Source organism: Leucopleurus acutus, assembly GCF_964270905.1.
Source record: "Leucopleurus acutus genome assembly, chromosome: 18".
Taxonomy (NCBI): Eukaryota; Metazoa; Chordata; class Mammalia; order Artiodactyla; family Delphinidae; genus Leucopleurus; species Leucopleurus acutus.
Genome location: NC_139160.1, coordinates 25,353,565 through 25,371,850, shown reverse-complemented (window position 1 = coordinate 25,371,850; position 18,286 = coordinate 25,353,565). Strand labels below are relative to the sequence as shown.

The window sequence follows — 18,286 nt, the reverse complement described above, 5'->3', positions numbered from 1 at the left end:
GCTTTGTAATCCATTGTGTCGTGTCCAGAAACTGCCATTTGGCATGGTAGAAAGGAAAACTGAGAGGATGACATTCTGCAATTCTAATCTGACTAATGGAGGGTGTTATATAAACGTTTAATAACATTAATACTAGCAACATTGTCTGTATACTTGTTCTTAAGGAACATTTTCTTGAAAACAAAAACACAGGATTTTTACATGATTTATTTAATAACAAACCAATTAAAGATACAAAAACGTTTAGAGGATTCCAAAATTTAAATTTTTGTTTAAATACAAATTCACTCTGTAACATGAAAACATATAACATTAGACCTCTAAACATAATGATTCTTTCAACTACAAAAATTTCTTTTTGCTATACTAGAAAATTTGCAGAAAACAATTTTTCTTGTGAAATTAAATGTACATTATTTACAGTTGAAAAAGTAATCTAAAAACTATTGCATTTCAGAAACTGGGATATATAATGTATATCTTTGTATGCAATTCCCCCTCCCCCCACTCTCAATAAAAAAAAAAGATCCAAAATATAAAGCAATTATGCTTTTATAGCAACTGACTACTCAGCCAGATTAGCCCAAGGCTTGGTTGCTTTCTGGGGCCTTAAAGAGCCCTGACTCTTTCAGAATAGCAGTATATCATTTAGCACTCAGCAACATAAGTTTTTTACTAGTGGACCACAGTGCACAGTGGCCTAAAGAGTTAATTAACAAAGTATTTAGGAGGAATTCAGGTTCAGAGCAAATCTTAACAGGTAACAGCAAAATGAATTTTGTAGGGTCATTAATTTTTCTGCAATATTTTAGCTATATTTACAGTAGGAGATAAGCTTAAAACATAGGGCTTAGAATCATAAAATTTAGAACTAGATAGGAAATTGGAGATCATCTAATCTAATCCAATACATCCCTCCTCTTATGATGCCCAGAAAGGTCAAGTGGCTTGCCCAAGGTTATACAACTAGTTAGTAGGAGAGCCACTCTTAGGCTGATACTTTTATATTATCCTGCTTCTGAAACAGGTTCAGCCATATCATGGGCACATTTCGATTTTTAATGTTATAATTTACATAGTCATAGTTCAATATACAGTGCAACAAACTAAAGTCGATCTAAGTGAAATCATAATTTTAACAAGGCATAAAATAGGTGTCTTGCATTTGAAAGAGTCAAGACTTAACCTATACAAGTGGAATGAAAATAGCTCCTATATAAATTTCCTGATGTCATATTTAAGTACTGTATTTACAGAAGAATCAGAAAAGCTAATACAATGTAAAATTTAAAAAGAAACTTTAAAAATGCTTATGATATAGCCACTGGAAAAAATCTCAAAAGAATGTCTTCATAGTATAAAATGCCTGTTCCTTCACAATTGAATTCTGAAACATTTGAAGAACAAAAGGAAACACTTGGGTTTTCCTCCCCTCATCTAACAAAGTCAAAATTAACTCTAAGTTATTATTTTTAACAAGTTAACTATAAAATTAGGAACATTTGGAGAATTTACCTTAGAATCAATCAATAGTTTGCATACAACTGAAAATGTTCAATTAAAAAAACCACCATCTGTAATTCCTTTGGTATATTACTTAGAAAGAGTTGGGTTCCAGCAGTTCGTTTTTTATAGCTACCTGAGAGGTAAATCCATTGGATACCACCATCACATAAGGCTGTGACTGCTGCTCAGTTTCCCCAGTGCCTTCTTTCAAATTATCTTCAACCTCCTTTTTCTCTACTTCCTGTATATGAGTTTTTGTTTCTTGAGCTTTGATAACTGAAGTGATTACAGTGCCAGGTGGGTGAGTAACCAGTTGTGAATTGCGAGGAGAAAAGGTCACCACAGGTGTGGTAGCACTGAAGGACGGAGATGAAGCCACGCTGACGGTTCCATTGCAAATGGACTGAACATTGCTGGTAAGAACCTGCTGTACGTGGGCAGGACTCAGGACAATGGAAGGAGGAGAGCCCGGCTTCTGCGACTGGAGCACAACATTTTCTTTCAGTACTGTCATGGGCTGTGACGATGGAATGGCTTGTAAGATAAATTTCTGAGATCCAGCACCTGATGATGGATCTGTGCTGGCTATAACTGTTGTGATTGGCACTGTCTGAAGTGTTACTGTGTGCAAATGCTGATTCCCAGGAGATACGACCACAGGAACTTGGGCTGGAGCCTGTATAGTCCTATTGAGATTATGAAATAAAAGTGAGGAAATTAGCATATTCTACATTGTTTAAAACTTAACATTTGACAACTCACTTTGACAAAACATGAGTTATTCATTTCAAATGTTCCTTCCCATATTTTCAACACAACATAAACATTGCGCCAGACCCTGCATTAAACACTCTACATACAGAAATGCCCAACACAAAACTCTCAGTCCATTAACTACGATACCATCTGGTGGGAAAAAAAAAAAGTCTATCCTAAGTGCTATATTAACACAAATGGGGAAGCAATTTTGTTGGGGGAGGAGGATATCAAAATGTTTCCCAAGGAAGTTATGTATAAGCTGTCTGAAAGAAAATTAGGGACTTTTAAATAAACATATTGGACTCACTATCATTTTAATATTTGAGGGGTAATGTCATCAATATACCCAACCAAATTACCAAACTTCACATGATTATAATTGTTTTCAACCTGTTTTTCTATATATAGAGAAAATGCTCAATTAACTAAAATAAAAAACAATCTTAAATGTATGAGACAGAATTATGAGAAGAATTTTAATAGTTCACGGTTCATATTACATAAAACAAGTCATGAATATAATTAACTCATGAGGGTTCTTTAGGCTGGCAGATAGAACAAAAAATAAGGCCAACCCTTGGCAAAAATAGAGGCGTGTTTTAGCAGTTTTCTCAGCTCAAGTAATTTTCACAAATTTTAGTCATAAAGATACAATTTTAACATAAAATCTTTTAACGTGGGCTTCCCTGGTGGCGCAGTGGTTGAGAGTCTGCCTGCTGATGCAGGGGACGCAGGTTCGTGCCCCGGTCCGGGAAGATCCCACATGCCGCGGGGCGGCTGGGCCTGTGAGCCATGGCCGCTGGGCCTGCGTGTCCGGAGCCTGTGCTCCGCAACGGGAGAGGCCGCAACAGTGAGAGGCCCGCGTACCGCAAAAAAAATTTTTTAAATTTAAAAAATCCTTTAACGTAAAATCCAGTTTATGTAAGGTTTTAATTCCATTTATTGAAGAAAAGTGGTACATAAATGATATTATAAGTCAATCAAATTTTAAAAGTTCACAGCTGTGAAGTTTACAGTTATGGCCATTGTTAATATAAAACAAATGCTGTTGAAAAAACTCAGCATCTGGATCTCAACTGTGTTTCCTCTTAATTCTATAAAGCTATTTTACAAAAGAGAGATGATTGCTACTCCAAATGGCTAGGAGCTGGATTAGTCCCCGTAAACCAAATGTTAATTATTGCCAGGAGACTATCACAGGTAAAGTTTAGCAAGTTACAATTATGTGGCCTGTCACATGTGAGAAATGAAATTCTGGAGGAGAAGACAAATGGGCTAGATGGAAAGATGACTCAGCACAACTCAGAAGAAGTTCAAAGGAAGCAGAAAGACACACGATAACTGCAGCCCACCCATACATGTAGGATACTGATTCCCAAGTTCAGTTTGCCACCATAGTCACCACTGTGAGGAGTAGTCTACAGCAGGAGATCGGCAGCTCTCTTGAAGGACACTGCTAGAAGAGAATATGAGTCAGGTAATGAAGATTTAATAGGCTGGCAGGGTATGGCCAGATGTACTAATACTATTGGGCAGGAAGGGATGAGTAGAAAGGATACAGAATAACTTCGGGAACTAGGGCACTTTTCCAAAATACACTATGCCTCCCTTCTTCCCTGCCCGCCTGAATCAGGATATCTTAGGTGGAATCTAAGCCTGCAAATGGTAGCTGACAGATACCATTTTTTAAATAAAAAAGACCCAAGGGCTTCCCATGCCAAGAGTTCATGTACATGTATGTATAGATAAAATAGAACTTGGCATATAGGAAGCACACAGATTGTATCTATAAATATGTATAGCCTTGCCACCCTATAAGTATTATCCCAATTTTCCATATGAAAAAATTAATGCACAAAGTAGTTGAACAGCTTGCATAAGGTGAGCAGTTAGATAAGAAAAGGGGTCATTCAACTGCAGAGCCTGTGTGCTTAACCATTACAACATACTGTCACTTCTTAAGTCCTGAATAACTTCAGCCAAAGATGAAAACTTTCTATTAGATCTTTAAACTGTGGGGAGTTAACAACCTTTAATACATACCCCTCCCCCTTCCCCTTTCCTTCTCTCAGATGTGGCATGAGCAATAATGTACTTGGAAAATTTCCTTATTGCTCATCAGGGCTACCACTAGACTTTCAATGCTTTTATTCAAGTCAGAAAAAGATGTCCCTTTCTTGAACACCTGACTGCCATCTGCCAGAAAATATATATACTGAGACATATATATATATATATATATATATATCTGCAATGTAAATATATTAGCTTATTTGAACAAATTCTAAAACAATAAATTTTCACTAATAAAAAATTCAGAGATTAAAGGATTAAATACTACACAGCCTTTTCCTAAACACAGGAATTTTAAATTATTTTTTTTCTTAGTTAATGATTAAACTGTCAGTTGTGTCTCATTATATTATATAACAAAGGTTATATTACAGTTAACTACTTTTACAAAACGTAAGCTGCTTGTAACCAAATGGTACAATATAGGTAATTTAAAATTCCTCAAACTTTCTGAAGCTAAGAAACATATACAATATAATATTTGGCTTTTGTTGAATATCAGATGTCAGAAAGTGTCATTTAATTGTTACAACCACCTGTAAGCTTAAATAGTATCATCTTCATTTTATAGAGGAGGAAACAGACTCAGAATAGTTAGTTAATATGATCCAGCGTCACATCTAATAATTGACAAGGCTGGAGGGCGAGAAGGTTATGCCCACATTCTTCCTACTCCATTACACTGCTTTAAAATGTATAATGTATACATTATACATTTTTAGAGGCTAATTATTTAAAAGACCCTAAGACAAACTATTAGTACTTGGATAAACATAGAGAAATAAGTTATACTGGGTTGGTATATGGACTTGTAGATTTACCAAGGAACAATTTTAGGAAAATATTTTACCAGAGGTTTATTTTTGTGAAGCCAAAGTTAAAATTTGTAAAACTGAGCATATATACCCTAAATCAATTAAGGAAATTTAATCAATTTCAATATAGATACAGCTGGCCTTCCATATCCACGGTCTCCACATCCACAGATTCCGCCAACCTCTCTGGTGGAAAATATCCACGCCCCCCAAAAAAAATTTCCAGAAAGTTCCAAACCACAAAACTTGAATTTGCCACATGCTCCAACTATTTACATAGCACTTACACTGTTTTAGGTATTGTAAGTTATCTAGAGATGATTTAAAGTACATGGGAGGGTGTATGGAGCTTATACGCATATACTATGCCATTTTACATAAGGGGCTTGAGCATCCTCAGGTTTTGGACTCCAAAGGGGGTTCTGGAACCAATCCCCTGAGGATACTGAGGGATAACTCTATGTGCAATTATGTGAGATACAAAGAAAAGAGCAAAGGAAAAACTTGAGAAAAAATATGTTGCTACTTCATTGTAGGTAAGCGATAATTCATGTGATTATGTGAATTAACTGACAGTATGGCAACTCATTAAGTTCACTGCTTTAGACTAAACTGCTTGCATTAAAACACTATCTCCACCACTTACTAAAGGTGACCAGGCTCCGTGGCCTCTCCTTGACTCTGTTTCCTCAACTGTAAAACAGGAATATTACCTACACCTCACTGAGCAATAAGGATTTTCTATACATTAATATATGTAAAGTGTATGAATATAGAGAGTTCTTTGAAAGTATCATCTCTTGCTGTATATTAATTTAATAATCTAAATTTAAGTCATAATCATTTGACCTTCCCTCAACTATAGAAAAAATATTTCAAAGGTCTTTGATTTTATTAAAAAGTAGTCAAGAAAGATACAGCCAAATTTCTGTTACTTTTCTTAGGAGTGATAATATGATTATTTAGGATGTCTCTACTCTTAAAGAGTGTACACTGAAGTATTTAAGGGTGAAATGTCAACTGACTTGACAAATAGCCAAACAGGAAAAAAAGGGTATAAATAAATATAGAGAGGAAACAAATAAGGCAAAATGCTATCAACTGTGAATCCAGGTGGATGGTATAGTTGTTCAGTGTACTATTTCAGCCTTCCCATATTTTGAAATTTCTCATAGTTAAAAGTTGGGATACTTACAGTGAAAATAAGTAGGATTTGGGGGAGGAAAATAAAATATAACCAAATGAGAAAATAATTTTTTTTAAAGTCAAATGAATGATTAAGAATGTATGTGGGGCTTCCACAGTGGCATAGTGGTTAGGAATCCTCCTGTCAATGCAGGGGACACAGGTTTCGAGCCCTGGTCCGGGAGGATCCCACATGCTGTGGAGCAACTGGGCCTGTGCGCCACAGCTGCTGAGCCTGCATTCACTCTAGAGCCTGCGAGCCACAACTACTGAGGCCCGCGCACCTGGAGCCCGTGCTCTGCAATGGGGGGTGCCACTGCGACGAGAGGCCCATGCACCACAAGGAAGAGTAGCCCCCGCTTGCTGCAACTGGAGAAGGCCCATGTGCAACAGCGAAGACCCAATGCAGCCAAAAATAAATAAATAAAATAAATTTATATTTAAAAAAAAGAATGTATGTGGATACATACATACATTCATATAAATACATAATAATTTCTACAAGAAGAAATTGTGTTTTGGGAATTCCCCACCGGTCCAGTGGTTAGTTCTCAGCGCTTTCACTGCCATGGGCCCGGGTTCAATCCCTGGTCAGGGAACTAAGATCCCTCCCACAAGCCGCACAGCATGGTCAAAAAAAGAAAAGAAAAGAAAAGAAAAAAACTGTCTTTAAGTTTGAAAAGTTAAATTTTATATTTCTTCATTTTATAAGTAGTCCACTTAGAGAACTCATTATTCTAAAAGGAGATAAAGAATGATCATATACACTACTTCAAAATTAATTCTATAAATATGAAGGGGTGTTATATGTCAGACTATGTTAGGTGTTAGGAAAAGGACAATGAATAGAATCTAGCTCCTACAGATTTAAATGTATAGCAGGAGACAGGCATTAAAGTCACCTGAAACACCTGGTTTATGTAACAGAATGTGGTACAGGCAAGAAGTAAGCTTTAGCTGGAGAGCAAGGAAGGAATTATGAGTAGAGTGAGAGCTGGCAGTGGAGGCTACAGAAATTGGACTGCACTCTGTGTGCAAATTAGATCTAACAAAAGCTGCAAGAAGGCACTATCACGAATGCTGACTCTTGAGCCATTAAACAAAGAATGGCTCTGGTCAGAAACATCACATAATGATATGCATCGGTAACATGTAGGTTGCCAGAGAGAAAAATAGGAGAAACAGGAAGCAGGCAGAGAGTCCACAGACAGAACTCTGAGACTGTGGAAATGAAGATTCTGAAAGGTACACCAAAGACAGTTTGAAAATCAGAGGTAGGGAGTGTAATTACAATGTTTTAATATCTGGCAGTGAGTCTTACTCAGAAATTGACATTCAGAGTAATAAACTATCCAATATAATACACAATTTACTATCTTTCAGAGCTAAAGGTATGTGTTTTTGTTGCTCTTGTTGTTTTTCTTCTGGTTTGTTTTTATTCTCTAGGTCTAAAAAGGAAACTTTGATTAGAGATGCTAAAAAACAACTGAATCAGTCCAAGAAGGGAGTCCCAGTGATCAGCTGTGGCCATTGTATGTTTCATATAAACACAAATACATACAATGATAAGATGACAAAGAGCATAGAAATCAACGGGAGGAACCACATAATTTCCATCAGATATTCAGTCATCGTAAGTAACCAACAGAACTTAGAGGAAAATAAAACATTAAAGGGAAAATACAGAGTTAAATAAGTACTTCTTTAATTAAGATGGAAAAAATGTGATCTTTATACTCCTTACAAGTCAACGATTTAGGAGAATTCAATTCTCTTAAATCAAACTTGTCGAAAGTTTAAATGGACCATACAAGGAAGACTGAATCGTCTATAAGTCTGTTTTGATTCTAGGTAATGTATACTTCAAGATCAATTGAACAAAAACCCAGCATTTATATTCTAGAATATACAACTGTAAGATTGAAGTCAGCTAATGAAAATAATCAAAGAATCATTTTTACTGGATTTGGAGGGGCTCCTATATTTTATTATAATTCATGTTCTGGAAATTCATGGCAGTAGAAATGGAAAAACAGAACCTGAAAATGTCCATCTAATTTTCTGCCTTCCTCCCTTTTCCCCATTCTAAATCAGTCAAGACCAGTCCCAAGTGTCTGCAATAGAGCAGTCTAATCTGTTGTTTCATGTCTTTTCTGGGGTTATGAGGCAGATTTGATTAAACCACAAAACTATTCTTCCAACTCTGCCACTTAAAAGCCTGAAAAAGAGGACCTTCGATTCTTGGCCTCCAACCTGTTTGAACTTTAGAACTATTCTGGATACTATCTGAGAAGATAGTATCTTCCCAAAGACTAATGTGGATTTCTTAGAACTCAATGCATTCCAAAGGGTCATGATATGTAAATTTATGTTAAATTTTTACAGCTTCTAACTTTGTTTGAAAAAAGATCTGAAACTATTCTCTGGATTTTCTTATATGTGGATCCCTTCTTATATGGATTAATTCAGTTACACAAAGCTATAGAGAACTGATTCAAATTGATTGAATAACATCAAGTAATGTCACAGTTTAAAAGTAAGGTATAGGGTCTTCCCTGGTGATGCAGTGGTTAAGAATCCGCCTGCCAATGCAGGGAACATGGGTTCGAACCCTGGTCCGGGAAGATCCCACATGCCACAGAGCAACTAAGCCCATGCGCCACAACTACTGAGGCCACACACCCAGAGCCCATGCTCGGCAACAAGAGAAGCCACCGCAGTGAGAAGCCCGCGCACCACAACGAAGAGTAGCTCCCGCTCACCGCAACTAGAGAAAGCCCACGCACAGCAACGAAGACCCAACGCGGCCAAAGAGAAATAAAGTAAATAAATTTATAAAAAAAAAAAGAGTGCTTTAAAAAAATAATAAATAAATAAAAATAAGGAATCATTGATACAATCACAGGACTGATGCAACGCTGCTGAAACAATCTGTTGACCAAGAGTTCTAGCTTGACATGTATATAAGTTTTATTTTCACTTCTGAATCCTGACACGTTTAACGACGACTCTGGTCAGAAACATCGTACAATGATCTGCACCAGTAAGTTTAATTTTCTCACCTAATACTCTGAACGGAAGAATTTAATGTTTCGTCCTGCATGCTACTGGTTGCTTCTCCTTCGGGAACAGCTTGTACTGGCTGTACTACATGAATAGTCCGGAAGAGCTGGGTAGGATATGGAGTCTGTGTGGACTGCATTGTCCTAAGAACCTCTGATGGCTGTGCAGGTTCCACAGGATCTTTGGGTTTTGCAGCTTTAGAATTCCCTGGTTTTAGAACTGTAGTGGCTCCTCCTTTTGTCCCTGGACCTGAAGATACTCTCGATCGACTTGCCTGGTTCCTACTCGAAGTGGTTGTTGAAGACAGTGATGGATCTGAAGACTCTATGCTGGAACTTGGATCCTCATCATCTATATAAATAAGGTCTTTCGGCATATCCTTAAACTGATACACCAAGCGCTGACCTTCTACTTTTGCCAGAATACCCCTTTGGTAATAGTACCTATTCAAAGCAGACAATTCCATCAATATTGTATTCAGTTATACATAAACTAAAATAATCTTCAACACAATAAAAATTTCTTAATCATAAACAAAAGTTTAAAGCTAGAAACAAACAGGTGAGAAAAGACTTTCTAAATGAAGGGTAGTTATTTTATTTCTCTTCCATAGCTTACTATAATTATAATGTCCCTAACCTGTTTAAATTTGCTTCAGTTAATCTGAAACAATTTTCTGTATAAAACTTAATGATGTACAAATAGAAGTGATTCAAATTCTGTCATTTATTTTAATTAAATCAAGAACTTAAAAAGTGTGAGTTAAAAAATAAAATGCCAACTCTAACTAAATAGTTCTGGTTTTAAAAGTTTACCGAGTTCTCAGATCACTGATATTTCTAATAAATCTTTCTCAAATATACCCAGATCCTGAAGACTAAATGACATGATCACAAGAAAAACAAACTAAAAGTGGGTTTAAGTGATACTTTTGTTCAACATTTTCACAATGGCTAATATTATGATCGAAGCATTAATTTATTCCAACACAATATATTACACATCATACCTGAGATTCATGTTTAAAAATGCACCCTCTTATTCATTGCCTGCATTACCACTAGTTGTTACTTTGTGCTGAACTTAAGTTTAATGACTCAAAACGTGAGCCTTGTGGTCAATTTACAATTTCTGATGACAGCTTAACATTTTCTGATCCCTTCATAAATAAAATATCTCGTTTGCATGAAGATTTAGGGGGAGGAAGGAGAACGTTTTCCCAGACTGAAATAAGATTTCAACTTAAATAACACTCATTTCTACAAGCAGTGAGGTTTTAGCCCTTCAACAATAAAATTCACCATTTCTTTAACCAACGCACTTTTTTGAAGTCACCTACTTTTCAGTATTTAGGAACCGCTACTGGTCACACAGTGAACTACAGAAGCCTCACGTACCTGAGGGCTCTTCCCATGGTCTCATAATTCATGTCAGGCTTGTTTTTGTGCTTCCCCCACAACCGGGACACTGCTTTAGAATCTACCAATTTAAAAATGCCTTTTTCTCGCTGGGTCCACTTGATATATTTAGGACAAGTAGCTTTGTCCTGGAGCAGTGCCAGTAAAAACTCCCAAAGATAAATTGTGTTTCCTGAAACAAAAGCAATTTCTTTTTAACTGCCCAAAATTTCATTTGAAAGAACGCAATAAAACACAACTAAAGGTCTTCTTAAGTTCTATCTATAATTATACAAACATACTACACAGTTCAGTTAGTACTGGTGATATAATGGTCATAAATTTTAGGGTCTAACATAGATCTTTTTATTAGTCCCGTATAAGATGTCTGAACAGAGCAATCCTGCCAATTAGATGTGTAATGACTTAGGGAGAAAGCACTTTGAGACAAATTTTTTTTTCAGCCTCTTTAAGAACCATTATTACGCCTAAGAAACTGAGAAAGAGTTGTACAAAACCTTTCAATAGTTGTTCTTTTTATATAAAGAGCCAGCAGATTAGCCTTAATAATTTTCTTCAAATTTAGGCAGCAGTTATGAAAATACTAAAACTCCAAGACAATATAATAAAGTGTCTATGAACTGAAAACCTAACGTGGCTGAATTCTTCCAAGAGGCTCTTTATTAAATGAAACGATGGGCTTCCCTGGTGGTGCAGTGGTTGAGAGTCCGCCTGCCGATGCAGGGGACGCGGGTTCGTGCCCCCGTCCGGGAAGATCCCACATGCCGTGGAGCGGCTGGGCCCGTGAGCCATGGCCGCTGAGCCTGCGTGTCTGGAGCCTGTGCTCCGCAACGGGAGAGGCCACAACAGTGAGAGGCCCGCGTACCGAAAAAAAAAAAAAAATGAAAGGATGGATTATTTTGACAGGTAAGTGAAAATCTCCTAGATGGATTTCTTGGACTACATTATTACCAGTCTTTTACAGAAGGTGGTAACCATACCTTATAAGCATGTGGCAGCAATAAGATCCATTTCAATAAAAGCTGGTGGTTTCTACTTAAAATACGCAGATATTTTAAAGCAATCTGAATGTTACTTGACCCATAAGTATTATAGGGAAGTTACAGCAGTAGTACTTACCCTTCCCATCTTTGTTTTTCTTCCTCACAGATATGTTTGGTGTAGTGGCTGGGGAATCTGGTCGTGCTGGTTTAGTTTTTCTCCCTGAAATCACAATGGCTCTACATAAATATTTGCTCTCAAAAGAGAGAGGGAATGGACAATATAGCTGTTTATAAATGCTGTTTTGTCATTTATCCTAAATTTCAAGTGCCAAATATTTTATACATGGAACACATATATTGGTCTCCTAAGTGCTATTTATTAAAAGGAAAATAACTTTAGTAAAAATTTGACATTAACTTAGGTTAGATCACAAACACTCTTATGTAGAAAACGATACTTTGGCTCATTTGTAAAAATGAGGTTAAGTTTAAACTTTACATTTTGTCTTTGAGGTGACAATACTGACAGTGCTTTCTTAAAATCTGGGGGAATATTCTTGATGCTGATAAAACTTGGGCTCAGAAAATAAGCCACACAGTTTGTCTGCCTCTTGGTTAGTTCTCAAATACTGGAAACTACCCAAAACTTCTAGAGATATAAAAAATAAGTGAGGCTAAATTTTTGTGAACCACATAGTCCATTTTTATTGTGTATTTTTAAACATCTCATTCTTCTATATTTCTTTCAATTTACAGCAAACAAATTTACTTTATGATTATCCATCATCCAGTCCTAAACAAGTCCAATGCAACAGAGTTAAACTATATTTTGTGCAGCCTTAGTCTGGGTCAACCAACTATTCTAAAACTGCGTTTGTGATCTGTTTTTGCCACTTATCTAGAACCACAACTCGGCAGCAATGCTGCCTATGATTTAGGTTAAGCTGATGATGCTGTCTGAACAGACTACCACCCTGTATATGAGAGACAATGAAGATTAAGCATAAATAGATACTTTAGTTAGTACCATTTACCCCTACATTCTTGAAGCTGACTCTCTGATCTTAGATCATAAGGGTGAATGCTGGGGTAATATAATATAGGCAGTAATTTAGAAAAGTAGAATCCTAGCTAAAGTCACAAGGTTAGTGACAACACATCCCAAGACAAACTGAATAGGAAAACGGTTTTTTTTTTTTTTTTTTCCGCCCATGCCGCGTGGCTTGCGGGATTGTAGTTCCCCAACCAGGAGTTGGACCCAGGCCCTGGGCAGTGAAAGCATGGAGTCCTAACCACTGGACTGCTGGGGAATTCCCAGGAAAACATTTCTGAAGTTAAGGTAAGAGTCAAGGAAAAGATGGTCAAAAAAGTCACTCTTAAGGCCAGGTTCCTCTTGAGACTACCAGATGTACAAACGTAGACTGTAGGAGCCTGGTGTCTCAACTTCCATCACTGCAGACATCTGCAGAGAACCTCTGCATGACATAGAGACTTCTAGCTAACTGTGTTCATGACAGTAAGGACTGAGAGAAGCCAGACTTCAGTTAGCTCCTATCATTCCTCCCATCTTACTTTATGCTATTTATTGACTTGCTTTGATAATATTTTCTTTATTCCCCAGTTTTCCTCCACTCGTTTTAGTCATGGCAGATACTGTCAGTAGCCTACCCAATATCCATCCTCTCCATCATCTTCCTTACTGTTCACGGTGGCAATGTACACAGCTCCACATGAATTACAGATTAGTTGGGTATAGAAATTCTGGTAACAGTTATTTCTTCTCAGTGCTTTGAACATATCCAGCCCTTCCAGCCTTTACTGGGAGCTTGTAAGCTGCCAATCCAATAATCAATCCTCTTCAGGTAATGCAGATCCTCCCTGGTTGGTTTGCTTCTTCTTCCTTTTTTTTTTCTTTTCTTTCTTTGACGGGGGGGTGGAGGGGAGTCTTTGATGTTCCACATTTTTACCATAATATATTTAGGCTTGGATCTATTTTAGTTATGCTACTCTGGATTCACCATGCTGGGATTAACATCATTCTTGAAAATTCCTCAGTCATTATCTTTGAATACTGCCTCTTCCTCACTCTACACATTCTCTCCTCCTAGAGCTTTGATTAAACATGTAGACCTTTTCACGCAATCCTCACATCTCTAACTTTCATATTTTTTATTCTACATCAGATCTGTACTGGAGCTCACTAAATTCTCCCTTAAGCAGTGACTCATTTGCTGTTTAACCCATATATTATGTGTTCTATTTGGTTCCTTATCATATCAGCCTTTCACCATTAAATAGCATGTTAGTCTTTCACTTTCTAAAAACAGCTTTATTGAGGTATAACTGATATACAATAAACTGCTTATGTTTAAATTTACAATTTGATAAGTTTTGACATATGTATACACCTGTGAAACCATCGCTACACTCAAAGATAATAAACATATTCTTCGCCCCCAAAAGTGCTTTGTGCCCTTTTGTAATCCTCACAACTCACCTTTCCCCACCCTGCCCAATCCACTCATATATTTTCTGTCATTATAGATTAATTTACAGTTTGTACAATTTTATATAAACAGAACCATACTCTTCTTGTTTTTGGCAGAGGGGGAGGGAGTCTGCCTTCTTTCCCTTAGCATAATTATGTTGAAATTCATCCGTTTTTGTTTTATGTATCAATGGTACATTTCATTTCATTGCTGAGTGGTCTTTCATTATATGGATATACCACAAATTTGTTTATCCAATCAGCAGGTGATGGACGTTTGGGTCGTTTCCAGTTTGGGGCTACTGCAAATATAGCTGCTAAGAACCTTCATTCACGCATAAGTTTTTCTGTTAAATGTATGGCTTCATTTCTTTTGGGTAAATACTGAGTAGTAGAATGGCTGGGTCACATGTTAAGTATACATTAAGTTCTTTAAGGAATTTTCAAACTGTTTTCCAAAAATATTTCCTCCATGCAGGAAGGTGGGGTAATCATAGGGCTCACCTCATTGGTTTCCTGTTTCCCAGGAATCACTCACTTTTGTTGACAGATGTCCACCACTTTCTTTAGTACCATTGCTTCATATATTTTATCTGTGGTTTTAGCTGTTTCAAACAGGAGGGTAAATCCAGGTTCTGTTTTTGTTGGGTTTTTTTTTCCAGCTTTATTGATATATAATTGACATATTGTGTAAGTTTAAAGGGTACAACATGATGATTTGATATATTTATATATTGCAAAATGATTACCACAGTAGGGTTAGTTAACATACCCATCATTTCACATAATAATCACTTCCTTTCTGAGAACACTTAAGATCTATTCTCTTAGAAATTTCCATAGTCACCATGCTTGTACATTAGTCCCCAGAACTTACTCATCATATAAATGGAAGTTTGTACCCTTTGACTGACATCTCCCCATTTCCTCCACCCCGCAACAAACATCATTCTTCTCTCTGTTTCCATGAGTGCGGCTCTTTCAGACTCCACATAAAATGATAGCATAGGGCTTCCCTCGTGGCACAGTGGTTGAGAGTCCACCTGCTGATGCAGGGGACACGGGTTCGTGCCCCGGTCCAGGAAGATCCCACATGCTGCGGAACGGCTGGGCCCGTGAGCCATGGCCGCTGGGCCTGCGCGTCTGGAGCCTGTGCTCCACAACGGGAAAGGCCACAGCAGTGAGAGGCCCTAGTACCGCAAAAAAAAAAAAAAAAAAAAAAAAGATAGCATACAGTATTTGTCTTTCTGACTTATTTCACTTAGTAGAAAGTCCTCAAGGTCTGTCCATGCTGTCACAAATGGCAGGATTTCCCTCTTTCTCACAGCTGAATTATATTCCATTCTGTGTATTTATATATCACATCTTCTTTATCCATTCATCTGTGGATGAAGACTTAGTTGTTTCCAAATCTTGGCTACTGTGAATAATGCCGCAGAGAATATGGGAGTGCAAGTATCTCTTTAACATCCTGATTTCACTTCCTTTGGATATACACCTAAGAAGTGGGATTGCTGAATCATACGGTATTTCTAGTTTTAACTCTTTGTGGAACCTCCATACCATTTTCTACAGTGGCTGTACCAATTTAAATTTCTACCAACAGTGCAGAAAGATTCCCTTTTCTCCATATCTTTACCAACACTCTATCTCTTGTCTTTTCTATCACTTTTTCTAGCCATTCTATAGGTGTGAGGTGGCATCTTACTGTGGTTTTGATTACACTGCCCTGATGATTAGTGATACTGAGCATCTTTTCATGTACCTGCTAGCTGTTTGTATGTCTCCTTTAGAAAAACGTCTATTCAGGTCCTCCGCACATTCTTTAATTGGATTTTTTTTCGCTATTGAGTTATATGAATTGTTTATGTATTTTGGATATTAACCCCTCATCCGATATATGATTTACAAATATTTTCTCCCATTCTGTAAGTTGCATTTTCATGTTGTTGATTGTTTCTTTTGCTGTGCAGAGTCTTTTCGTTTATTGTAGTCCCACTTATTAATTTTTGCTTCTGTTGCTTGTGCTTTTGGTGACATATCAAATAAATTGTTGCCAAGTCAGGTTCTGTTACTCCATCTGGACTAGAAGAGGAAGTTTCACCTGGTATTTTTTAATAGTCTCATTCTTTGACAATGCTTTTTATTCCCTTGCATTAATAATTACAATCATATTCATTGAAAGTTTCTATTTGATAATCCTATTATCTGAGGTTCTTAGCAAACTAACCTTAGGGTTTTCTATGTCTGCTGCTTCTCATTCAGGAAGTATCTTTCTTATGCATTCTGTGATACTGAAATGTGAGTTCACCTTCAACAGGGTTTTATTTGAAGAAATACTGTGCAGCCTGGATTAAACATACGACGTGCCAAAGCAATTTTACAAGAGCTTCGCCTGGTGCCCAAAGTTACTGCCAGCCTGGGGCCATTGTTATGTTAATTACTTGGCTGGAAATTCCTAACGTCAGTAACAGTTTAAAATCTAATCATAAACCTAAGTTAAGACAAACCTAGGATTATGAATTCTCAAAGGAAAAATTTTTTCCACCCAGCTAAGAAATACAAGCTTCTTAACATCTGTCTGTGCCAAAGGGTGGACTGTTTTTCCCCTTAGGGTACAGCTAAGGGATCCCAATTATATGCTGAGGTCTCTGTCTAATAGCCCATCTTGCACTGGACCAAGACTTAAGCATCTGCCTCTATGTGGGCAATAAAACCAAGCCCCTTGGACATCCAGACTGACATGTCCTTCTCAGCCCTCAGAGCTGTTGCAGTGTCAGGTCACTCTTATTTTCCTCTGCATTTTTGGCTCTTGGAATTTCCCTTACTTTCATGTGAAGTTAGGTTATGTGGTGGCTGGTGATGCCATCAACCAAGATATTAAACTCAAAATATCAAACAAGCTGGGGTAGAATCAAAAGGCAATGAAGTGGGAAGAGTGTCAGTGTTAGAATGTAAGTATGGTCCTAATTTGTGAAAACTTTAAAATTCCCTCTAACACATTCTAACATTTCCCTCTTCAATTACTTACCTGCTGATTCCCAACTTGTATTCTTCCCACTGGAATCTTATACTGGAATCTATGCTGGTGGTTTTCAAACTATGTTCTGCGGAAGGAAACTGACCTCAGCCCTTACCCCTGAGCTCTTTCTGAGCTTGGATAAAAGAGTTTAGATAAAAGATTGAGGCTTTAGAAAGTTGGAAAATCCCTTTTCTGTGAGGTAGACCAAGTATTTTAAATGTATAAAAAAGTATAAAATAATTCTTTAAATTCATCTAATACGAAGAAATAACTCTGTTTTGTACATTCAATTTTTTCTCACGTAAGTTTTAATTCAGGTAGAAATATCCTTGAATAAAAGTTATATTTAGATTCCACATCAAGAGTTGACTGTTTTCGCTTAACAAATTAACCACCCACCTTTCTTTCTCTTAGGTTGTTCTGGTGATGAGCGTCCTGGTGAGTGTGCATATGTCTCTTGAACGTGCTGAGTTTCCATCACTTCAGGAATCCCATCTAATGTGACGGATACATGGGTGATTGGGGCAACAACAATGTCATCTTCAGATGAACTAAATATATTATTATCTAATGGAAATAAAATCAACTAATTGTAATCAACTTTGTATTATAAATCAAAATAATTTCATAAAATATTTCCTGTTTTTTTGAAGATTAAAATAGAAATAAGATTTTGAAATCTAGTCCCTGCTTTTTATTTCCTCTGCCCTAAGTCAAGTACCCTGAGGCAGTCCAGGCTTGATGGGACTATTCAACGCCTCCCTTACCTGACTTCCTATCCCCAGTCTATCTTTTCTGTCTTCTCCATTCTTCACATTGCCGCTAAAGTTTTTCTTTAAAACCTAAGTCTGGCCTGACCATATTATTCTTCTCTATAAAAACTTTACACCCTGAAGATTAGAAAGAAAAATAAAATTAACATATCTTCCCATAGTTTACAGGGGAAAAAAGATAGGAACAACCCAAACTCCATA

General features: G+C 37.0%; 1 protein-coding gene across 5 annotated transcripts in view; it reads right to left on the bottom strand.

Annotated features, from left to right (window-relative positions):
- Positions 1–200: 200 nt before the first annotated feature.
- ELF1 (E74 like ETS transcription factor 1) overlaps positions 201–18,286 on the bottom strand; it is a 105,570-nt gene continuing 87,484 nt past the window's right edge. For 3 of the 5 annotated variants that reach the window (XM_082859223.1, XM_082859224.1, XM_082859225.1), the window contains exons 5-9: positions 17,712–17,879; positions 11,939–12,022; positions 10,799–10,991; positions 9,401–9,844; positions 201–2,192 (exon numbers count right to left, since the gene is read on the bottom strand). In XM_082859223.1, coding sequence (XP_082715349.1) covers positions 1,598–2,192; positions 9,401–9,844; positions 10,799–10,991; positions 11,939–12,022; positions 17,712–17,879 — 1,484 coding nt within the window. In that variant the 3' untranslated portion in view covers positions 201–1,597. The remainder of the gene's footprint in view (positions 2,193–9,400; positions 9,845–10,798; positions 10,992–11,938; positions 12,023–17,711; positions 17,880–18,286) is intronic. The other 2 variants (XM_082859226.1, XM_082859227.1) reach the window with 2 other exon arrangements.